Source organism: Paroedura picta, chromosome 1, assembly GCF_049243985.1.
Source record: "Paroedura picta isolate Pp20150507F chromosome 1, Ppicta_v3.0, whole genome shotgun sequence".
Classification (NCBI taxonomy): Eukaryota; Metazoa; Chordata; class Lepidosauria; order Squamata; family Gekkonidae; genus Paroedura; species Paroedura picta.
In genome coordinates this window covers 58,068,284-58,079,515 of record NC_135369.1, presented here as the reverse complement: position 1 = coordinate 58,079,515, position 11,232 = coordinate 58,068,284, and the positions used below count along the sequence as shown (strand labels likewise).

General features: G+C 43.2%; 1 protein-coding gene across 1 annotated transcript; it reads right to left on the bottom strand.

Moving 5' to 3' along the window:
- Positions 1-296: 296 nt before the first annotated feature.
- LOC143823557 (uncharacterized) lies at positions 297-10,718 on the bottom strand. The gene is made up of 4 exons (XM_077310026.1): positions 10,429-10,718; positions 6,834-6,910; positions 1,457-1,573; positions 297-466 (listed from the first exon to the last, which is right to left on the bottom strand). The coding sequence occupies exons 1-3, from the start codon at positions 10,716-10,718 to the stop codon at positions 1,506-1,508; spliced, it is 435 nt and encodes a 144-aa protein (XP_077166141.1). The 3' UTR covers positions 297-466; positions 1,457-1,505.
- Between the last annotated feature and the right edge of the window lie 514 nt (positions 10,719-11,232).

The window sequence follows — 11,232 nt, the reverse complement described above, 5'->3', positions numbered from 1 at the left end:
AAGGACTGCAATCTGGATTTTCAGATCGTTAGGTGGATAGGGAATTGGTTAGAGAACCGCACTCAAAGAGTTGTTGTCAATGGTGTTTCATCAGACTGGAGGGAGGTGAGTAGCGGGGTACCTCAGGGCTCCATGCTCAGCCCGGTACTTTTTAACATATTTATTAATGATCTAGATGAGGGGGTGGAGGGACTGCTCATTAAGTTTGCAGAAAACACCACATTGGGGGGACTGGCAAATACTCCAGAAGATAGAGACAGAGTTCAACGAGATCTAAACACAATGGAAAAATGGGCAAATGAGAACAAAATGCAATTTAATAAAGATAAGTGTAAAGTTCTGCATAGGTTGAGGGACTTGGGAATGTTCAGCCTGGAGAAAAGGAGGTTGAGAGGGGACATGATAGCCCTCTTTAAGTATTTGAAAGGTTGTCACTTGGAGGAGGGCAGGATGCTGTTTCTGTTGGCTGCAGAGGAAAGGACACGCAGTAATGGGTTTAAACTACAAGTACAACGATATAGGCTAGATATCAGGAAAAAAAATTTCACTTGCTCCCCCTCACTGGCAGTCTTCAAGCAAAGATTGGCTACACACTTTTCTTGGATGCTTTAGGATGCTTAGGGCTGATCCTGCATTGAGCAGGGGGTTGGACTAGATGGCCTATATGGCCCCTTTCAACTCTATGATTCTATGATTCTAAATAAAAAACCAGTATTAAAAACCTTACTAAGGTCAAGACTGCTGTGCACAGAGAGACTTCCTCTTAGGGTTGCCAGCTTCCATGTGAAATACAAAGGTAAAATTATTGGTTGTTCCACATTGATATTAATAAGCAATGGTCATGAATACATACTTTTTATTTAAGGACCAACTTCAACTTGTTAAGGAATCTTTTGATAGAGTATCTAAAACAGAAATACAATATTCAAATTATTCTGAAAACAGGAGTAAAGATATTTTACAATGATTGTAAACAATATAACAATATAACAAGCTGATATTGTTATTCTATATCATTAAACTTGTAGAAAAAAGATGAAACAGAGACTTACAAATTTAATGTTGAAGTTGGTCCTTAAATATAAAGTATGTATTCATGACCATTGCTTGTTAATTTGTTAATATCAATGTTGAACAACCACTACTTTTCTTTGTATTTTCCAAGAACCATCCCTTGAAAAAGCTGTAAGGCGAGAAGCATCTGGACTTGTGTGAAATAATAAGAATAAAAGAATTACTGAAGAGAGAAGACTCTATATAAGTTCAATTTGATATTTTATTGCCATATTGGTTTCCCAGTACTTCTATATTTTTCTATATTTGTTTCTTCACAGGGACCCACCCCTCCCAGTTCATTATTTTAGCTTCCATATGAGGCTCTCTACCCCACCTCCCTTCACGGTGAGTCTGCTATAGGGAGAGAAAGGAAAGACAATTAGAAACTGCTTTGAGATACCTGAGGCCTGCTGGGTCATTGCAGACCATTCCCAGTTCTCTCAGACGTCTCACAGCCCCACATCCCTCACAGGTTGTCTATTGTGGGGAGACGAAGGGAAAAGGTGTTTGTAAACTCCTATGGGTAGTAAACAACGGGTTACAAAAATCCGGTTCTTCTAAGGAGCAACCGTGAAAGAAGTATGTGAGCACATAACATTTTATCAACAGTGAAAAAATGGAGACAGAAGGAGCAGGGTGGACACCTATGTACTGCGAGTACCCCATGTGTATTAGGGCAGGGGGACATTTCAGTGTCTATGGCCTAATTCACACAAGAAGGGAAATGAGGTTGAACTGGGAGGAATTGGTTGCCATGTAATCTCCCCCTAAGAAAAGTCTCCAGTCTGATTTTCCCTTCACATAGCTGAAGACATGGCTCTGGAAAGCTCATCTGTAACCACTATGCCACAATTCCTTCCTCAATTTTGAACCAGTCAGTGATTCCATGCCCAGTTCTCACTGTTGCTTCTTGACCTGCATATAGGTTTCTCAAGAGACAAATAAGATGCTCTGGTATTCCCATCTGTTTAAGAACTTGCCACAATTTGTTGTGCTCCACACAATCAAAGGCTTTAGCATAGTCAATGTAGCAGAAGTAGATGTTCTTCTGGAACTCCCTAGCTTTCTCCATGATCCAGCGTATATTGGCAATTTGATCTCTAGTTCCTCTGCCTCTTCGAAATCCTGTCTGTACTTCTGGAAGTTCTCAGTCCACATATTGCTGGAGCCTAGCTTGTAGGATTTTGAGCATAACTTTGCTCCCCCCTTCAAGGATCGCTGCCTTGCCATGGCAAGGGGACTTGTGTAGCTCAGTGAAGCTATGAGCTATGCTGTGCAAGGCTACCCAAGATGGACAGGTCATAGTTGAGAGCTCTGTCAAAAGATGATCCACTGAAGAAGGAAAAGGCAAACCACTCCAGTATCTTTGCCATGAAAATTCTATGGACAGTTCCAAAAGGCAAACACCAAGCTCTAGCATCCGTTTTATTCCTGGATACAACGGGCTTTGCCCCTAGTATGTATGTATGTATGTATGTATGTATGTATGTATGTATGTATGTATGTATGTATGTATGTATGTATACATACATACATACATGTATGTATGTATGTATGCATGCATGCATGCATGCATGCATGCATGTATGTATGTATTGCTTGTCAGATGTGTCATCGTCTCGAGTAATCTGTCCTTAGTCAGTGAAAAAATGGGTTATAAATAAACAAACAAGTTTCCCAATTATTTTTGTTTCTTAACCCTCTGGTGCTGCTCCTTGCTACCTCAAAGTGGTAGGGAGCAGATCCAGAGGATTTCGATGGCTTGGAGCTCTGGCCCCAAATCTCTCAGAATATCTCAACCTGGAGTTGGCAACCCTAAATCAACACCACCTTGACTTTTAATTCAGTGGAAGATGGTTTATTGAAAGGGAACACAGAAAGTAGAGGAGAGATTTTAGTAATATGCCATAGCAGGAGGAGGAGCTGGATGAATGATCCTTGATAAGAAATCTGGGGTGATAAAGCGTGTCTATGTTTTCATTTGTAAAATGCTGCTTGGAAAATAAATGGGCTTTAGATGGAATTGTTTGTCCAGTGATGCCCTCTGAGACATGATATAATGCTAAGAAAAATCTAAAGGCTGAGAAAGTTTCATAATCCAGGCCTGAACAAACATACAAGAGACCTTCCCACTAGGAGTGCCAACCTCCAGGTAGGGACTGGAGGTCCCCCAGTTTATGGTATTATACTTTGTGGAGGTCTCTCCTCCACAACTAGTCACCCACACCCACCAAGCCAGTTCCTGAAAACAGTAGGCCTTGTTATACAAAGCAATTTTTTTCTGATATAGATCTGTGACTGAAACTTCATGTTTTAAAAGATACCACTGGACTCAATTTTTGTTCTGTTGCTTCAGACACTTAGGAGTTCCCAAAGTGGTTGGCATACCTCCTCTGGGGGCAACGGAAGGATCCAGAAGGGCAGTAAGGAGTTTTGAGACAGTGGGGGGGTGAGGAATTTTGGGATGGCAGGGGGCAGCAGTCTGACACTTCCTGCTGCATCTGAGGTTTCCTAGCAAGAGACATTTCAAGGTGGCTGGCCATTGCCTCCCTTGGGCATTACTGACCCTGAATTTCCTTGGTGGTCTCCCATCCCAGTGCTCACTAGGGGCCAACCCTGTTTAGCTTCCTGAATAAAATGACAGCTTCAGGAGGTAGACTGGATGGGATCATATTCCTGCTGAGGTTCTTCCCTCCTCAGATTCTGTCCTTCCCAGGCTCTACCCCAGATCTTCAGGAATTTTTAACCCAGGGTTGGTAACTCTTTCCTAAAAGTCCCCATCTTTGGGAGGTTGGAAACTCCTTCTCCTGCTTATTCCTGGCCATGGGATTTTCCATTGCTTGCCTTTCTGTCTCTCTCTGTCTTTCTCCCCAATGAGGACATGAACTAGCTTTTAGAAATGACTTTTACAAATATATATATATACAAATATTTTACATATATACACACACACACACACATATATGCCAGACATGGTCGCTGGACAACAAAAGAAGTGCAGGCAATTTAGTGTGTTTTGAATTTGCAGTAGACCTAACACCAAGAAAGGCATGTGTGTTCGTATGTGTTTATGTGTGGAGTGAAAGGAAGTAGCAGCCAAAAAAAACGTTTGGGAACCACTGCTGCAGACCAACATGGCTACCCACCTGAATTTGTCTGATATAGCTGGTCTAATTTCCCCTTTGTTTCCTTCCATTAGGCCTTGTTATACTTTACTGGATGACCCTCAACAATCTCCCTCAACAAGTAATGATTATCCTATCTATCCTTCATTTGCTATTTAGCTACAGCTATATGCTTTTAAATCCTTTTAATCTTTAGCTTAATGAAGTGTAGCATCAGGCTCACAATGAAATATTGAAATTTCACAATTCTTTCATAATAAGCTACTTCATGCATAAAATGCCTGCTTGAAAGAAGAATTAACACAGCTGCATTCCCAGCCTTGTTTAGAAGATAAACAATCTCCCTCAAAATGGGAATATCACTTAACAAAACTCTAACAAGTGTTATTACAGTTTGCAACAGAGGGAGACTTTCCAGAGACACAATTTAAATGAGCTCAAGATTTCTGCTCTGTGGCCTTCAGTTAGAAGTCTGACTGCTATTGATTACTTGTCTAATTTGCATTATTTCCCTTGGCCTCTCAGACAAACTGGACTGTTTTGCTATTCAATCTCCTCTCAGTTAGACATTTGTGTTCTAATCCTCGCAGCCTCATTCAACACTCAGAGGCTTTGGGCCCAGTTTATAGCACTGTAACTTTCTTAAAATGTTGGCACTCTGAACAAAGGGGAGCGAGGAGACACACCCTTGCAATTACTGCCGTCAACTGAGCAGAAGAAAATGGCTTGGCCTGGCATGTGCTAGTGGCTTTGCAAAGTCATGATTAAAAACCGGCAAGATCCCTGGGAAGCCAGGACCATGTAAACTTTCTTTATAGATAACCTATCCATCACCCCTGGTTTAAGACATTCTGCAAATGCAGGTGTATCACAACAGATGTGTCATTCTTCATTTGCTGGGCTTTCCAAGAGGGGTAGGCTGATCTTGTACCTTTAACCACGGTTTCATCTGTAGAAATTAACTAATATTAATCCTGCCCAGTTGTCAAACTGGACACACACAAATGTCTGTGTAGATGGCTTAGCAGGATTGTCCCACAAGTTGTGTACAAACGTCACATCTGCATGAAGGAAGCCTGCATACTTATACATAACTATTTAAATTGTGATTTTATGATTCTTAGGGCCATTCCGCACAAGGACCAATGTTGCCAATTGTTCACAGAATGCAGAAACGCTATATTAAACAGCGGAATTTCGTCATTCCACATACCTTTTTTTTTAGTGGAATATAGAAGTCCCAGTAGCATTTCATTCATTCCCCACAAGTTTCCGGTCTTGCTGGAATTGCAACAAAGGTTTTTTTCTGCGCTTCTTCCCGCCCCTGGCCGTCAATCAAACAGAACAGCCAATGGGCTGTTGTGTTCATGCTCCCGAAAAGCCCCTTTCTCTTTAAGAACTGATTTTAAAAAACCAAACACACCCGTTGCAATGAATCTGTGTTCAATCGTTGCATCGGAAAGACCTTTTTGCTGGTGTAGGAGCTAGTGATTAATCATTTATAGGCTCCTCAAGTAGAAACCCCCCCCCACAGGCGCGATTTGTGGCCAAAATTACAGGCAGTGCTGAACAGGGGGCTGTGTTGTGCTTGGGAACTTGGGGAGCTTTCTTTTACTTTAAATCACTTCTGTAGAGGGACTTTAGCCAGAGAAGCCTTGCTCGTTCATTGCTTTCACAGGTCTAAGGGGAAAAATGGTGATCTCTTCTCCGGAAGTTTGGGGCAAGAGCGGGGGAGGGACTTTCTTTCTACCGCTACATTGAGAATGCACATGTCTTTCGCTGGTTTATTGCAGCTTGTGCGCAGAAGTGTAGCATTTTTTTCAGGGGAAATGCACTTTTCCCGATTCCCCAAAAAGCGCTACAACAAAGCTCTTTTTGCGGGCGTGTTGCAGGAGTGTTGCAGGTTGTGTGCAACGTCATGCGGAACCTTGAATTTGTAGCATTTACCAAAGGTAAGACTTCTGCTATATTTAAGTCGTGCGGAATGGATCTTAATTTTAAATGTATTCTTTTATCTTGTATTTTGATATTCCAGCATCCTTTGTACTGGTCAAAATGATTGTAAATAAAGGATTGATTCAGAAGACCAGTTATAACAGCAAGACAAAGGATGAAACAGTTGACCACATGGTCAGTGCTCTGACTATAAAGAACATCACCATTGAGGTGCAGCCATGTTGCACAGGAATCTTTGCAAGAAATATTGCTTACCATCAGCCACCTGACTTTGATTGCCCAACCAAGCCAAAACTTGTAAGATATCAAAAACTAAGCAGGGTTGACCCTGGCTAGTATCTGGATCGGAGACCTCCAAGGAACTAGAGCCATAAGGCAGAGGCAGGCCACCTTCAAACGTCCTTTCCCTGGCTATCAGACAATCTGAGGATTGCCTGATGTTACTACACATACTATATGATAGATAGATAGATAGATAGATAGATAGATAGATAGATAGATAGATAGATAGATAGATAGATAGATAGATAGATAGATAGATAGATAGATAGATAGATAGATAGATAGATAGATAGATAGATAGATAGATAGATAGATAGATAGATAGATAGATAGATAGATAGATAGATAAAGGAGACAGCAGAATAGAAATGAGAAAAACAGAAGATCATGAAATACAAACAGAGTTAGACTGACTGTGGGAGAAGAAAGTGACGATCATGGCAGTTGTCGCTGGAGCTCTTGGAGCAGTGCTTGGAAGTCTCAAGAAACACCTGGACATTGTGGGCATAGAGCAAATAACACCATTGTTGCTTGGAACAGCAAGAATCCTGCAAATATTCACCTGCAATTCCCAAGAACATGGCTTGGTCTCCAGTCATGGAACATCATTTACCAGTCAACTGCCTATGACTATTATTATTATTCTTTACATTTAATCCTCCAAGAAGTGCATAGTTTTTCCTTCCTTCATTTTCCTACACTTCATAGCAACCATATGAGGAAGTTAGGCTAGGTTTGTATGGCTGGCCCAAGCTGACCCAGCAAGCTTTCATGGCAGAGTGGGGATTCAAACCTGGTTTCTCATATTCCAGTCCAGCATTTTAACCACTGCCTCACACTAGCTGTCATTTGCCAGGATTGTCCTTTCTGTGCACTGGATTTTCAGTTACACAGTTACTATGGTCATGACATGCCTTGTGTTCTACTATCTCTGCTTCAGACTTTATTTTCCTATGTTAGGCAACAATTCCATGCTGGAAGTCAGTCCCATTGAATTCATTTAGATTTACCTCTATATAAACATATACAGGACAAGGGCATTACTCAGATATCTATCCTAATCCTTTCAATCATTCTGAATGCTATAATGCCATTTTAGTTACCTGGTAGTTCGATTCATGGACACGGATGCGTTTATCTTACTGCACAAACTTACTGTCTGGAACTCTCTGCTGATCATTCTCTTCTGAACGATGTCCTTATATTGCTTTAATATTTTGGCAATATGAACAATTCAAAAGTGTGCAGTGCTTGTTAAATAAAGACTGGTGGCATCTCTGGGATTTAGTACAGTTAACAAAATGCCCTTTATGCACACTGACAGTTGGATTTAAAGGTAATGGTGGTTCCTTGATGGTGCTCAGATGTTTTGAATCTTAGAAGTACTCCCAGTGGTGATAAATTAGTGAGCTGAGGGAAGCAGCACAGCCAAAATGGCATGATAAATGCAGTTTGCCACATGGCTATTACAACCCATAACACATATGTGGAGTGAGTGTATAGATGGGAAGCATTTGTAAAACATCCTGACAGGATTTACATCTTATTGACACTTGCAGATATAACTAGCCTATCTAGCAACTGTGGCTTCCTTCAAGTTTCACTGCTGTGATGGTTAAGATACAAACAGAGTAAATCTCACTGAAAACATTGTGCCCAACTTCTGAGTACGTGTGGACAGGAGCGGTTTGCAAAATTGCTGTCTGATGACCAGTTACTTGTCAATCCCATTGGTATTACTACCAAGTAATGCCATCCATCAAACTGGGCTGCAAAGCTGGCAACCATTCAGAATTTAATCCAGTTTTAAAAGTTCAAAATCTTGGCACAGGAGCCAAATAGATAAGGGATGGGCAATAGGGCTTGGCAAGCTGGACAGATTTTGCCTGATGCCTACAACACAACCGTGAAGATTCCTGGTGAATTTCACTGGGTAGGGAATTTCAGAAACAGAGCCTTCTTCTAAAGCAGGGGTAGTCAACCTGTGGTCCTCCAGATCAGGGGTCATCAACCCCCGGTCTGCGGCCCGCTACCGAGCCACAAAGGCCTCAGTAACGGGCCGCCACACCTATCTCTCCCCAACGCAGCGAAAAGCTCACCAGGCCGCAAGAGAAGCGGCCACCAAAGCGGCCGCTTTGCTAGCGGCCCCACAAGCTTTTTGCTGCGAGAGGGGAGGGAAGAGGTAGGCGCAGCCGCCGGCATGCCAGCGGACACAAACGCAGCTGTACAGAAGAAGGCTAACGTATAACTACCACCTTGCCCCCAAGACTCTGAGTCCCTGTGGAGACTCTTGACCATGACAGAGTATGTGCACTTTGCATACACACCCAACTCAAGGGCCACTCCCCCCCACACCCACACACTGTATCTCTGGAAAAGTGTTCTCTATATTCTTAGAGAGTACAGTTATATATATGGAAGTGTGGATATGTATTCAACATGTAAGAGGCACATATCAAGCTAAATTTATCTAAACAAATTTTTCTTATTTATCTTCACAGTGGGAAATATTTTACTTAATATGCAGCTCTTAAAACCACATATGCATATCACAAAAAAGGTTGCTGACCCAGGTAGATACCAGCCATTCTGTGTCAACAGCTTGGGGGGAAGCATCAACCCCACATATCTGACCACATGAACTACTCTTTTTTCTCCATGATCCTGGTCTTGTTGTTGTTGTTAGGTGCAAAGTCGTGTCCGACCCATCGCGACCCCATGGACAATGATCCTCCAGGCCTTCCTGTCCTCTACCATTCCCCGGAGTCCATTTAAGTTTGCACCTACTGCTTCAGTGACTCCATCCAGCCACCTCATTCTCTGTCGTCCCCTTCTTCTTTTGCCCTCGATCGCTCCCAGCATTAGGCTCTTCTCCAGGGAGTTTTTCCTTCTCATGAGGTGGCCAAAGTATTTGAGTTTCTGATCTAGCATCAGTCATCTTTTCAAAATCTATTTCAACATGACTGACAATGCCAGAATGTGAATGGAGTTGTGCATTCATATGAGCATTCTGCTGAAAACACTATGGTTCAAATAGACATAACCGACAGTTGCTTGCAGTGTAGATTGCTTTCTAACCTAATTCCAGATCTAGCAAACATGATTGTCATAGCAAGATATGGATGAGTGTGGATCTAAACAATACATGTAATGCAAGCCATGCCATGGGTCCCTAATCTGTCTTACAGTCATATACGTTTAGGACTCACTTAAAAAAAATACTTGGTCCCTCTGTAAGCTTCTGAGCCTAGCAAAGGCTGGGGCAGCAGAGGGGCTTCTGTTTTCTCTTCTGTGCAATTTCCTCAGAGGATGCCAGGATACAGGGTGGCAAGGAAGGGGCAAATGGGGCCCTTGGAGCCATTTCTGCTAGGAAACATGGCACAGAATGGAAGGCAGAAGGAGGTAGAAGACAGGCGAGTGCCTGTTCTGCCCTGACAAGCTGCACCTACTCAGCCTGGTGGTTGTGCTGAGGCAAAGGTCTAAGCAGAATCAGAGTCCAGTCCAGGAGGCCGGGTGCCAAGGGGGACAGAGTTCGCAGCAAACGGGGAGGGGAGCAGAGTCAAGCCAAGCCATGGTCGAAACGCAGGGAGAGAGTCAAAACACAGACTGGATTCAGGAGCAGAATCAGGAGCCAAGCCGAAAGTTGAAGAGCTGGAATGTGGTTGGAAGATAAGCCAAGGGTCAGAGAGCTGGAGCATGGTTGGAAGATAAACCAAGGGTCAGTGAGCTGGAGCATGGTTGGAAGATAAGCCAAGGGTCAGAGAGCTGGAGCATGGTCACAAGCCAAGCCAAAAGTCAGAGACAAGGAGTCACAGGAACAGAGCTTTGCTGTAGCAAATTGGAACAGGAGTTCTCTGGGAAGCCAGGTAGGGTAATGCATGCATTGTCCCCACACAGGACCTTGCCTCAAAGCCCTTCTGAAAGAGCCAGAACTGGGTGGCACAGCCCTCAGGCGGAAGGCCCGCAACTGGAGCTAATAATCAGAGGGAGGGAGCTGTGCCCCACCTACCTTGACAATGTGCTGCCAAGCATGCTGATCTCCTGACAGCTGTCAAGGTAGATCACCTCCGCCGTTGCTGCTGTCCCAGGAGGGGTCTTGTCCTGGGGCTTAACATAAGTAGGTACGAAAGGCTGCATCTCAGCCTGGCTGGGCCCAGGCTGCTCATCATCTGGCAGATCCGAGGCTGAGTCTCCCAGTGATTCCAGGAGCGGGTCGAGTGGCACCTCTGTACCAGTGACCCCTGGCTCCAGCTCCAGTGACAAGCCGGTGTAGGCATGACAGCGCCCAAGAGTATGCATCCATGTAAGATGGTCTGGGGACTCCTGAGAGGGCTTGATTCACATATTTCATTTAGATGCACCCTTAGTGATACACACGCTCCTGAAATTAACTCCCTATAGGATGCCAGATTTTTCGTGCTTCTGTTGTTTTTGTTGATGCATAATCTGTATATTAATTTCAATGCACCCTACTTTACAGCAACCAGAAAAATATGTAGTGTTTCCCCCTAAGCTGTGTAGGCTCTCTCAGTGAAATGTTTACAGTGTTTTAAATACCAGCAGCGGTGAGGGTTTTGTTTTTCCCTACTGGAAGTCTTACTTAAGAAACCAACTGAGTTTGCCAGAGGAAGCTCATGACATGCTGCAAGTTTAATTATGTTCAATTCATTAACACAATTAGAGCTGTGAACAATTTATTGACACAGCCAGAAACACTTAGAAACAGCCAGTAAGTCATAGATTATGGAGACTCATTCACCATTCTTTTGCAATGTGAGCAATACTCTGGCAAACTATTAAATCACTTCAGTGC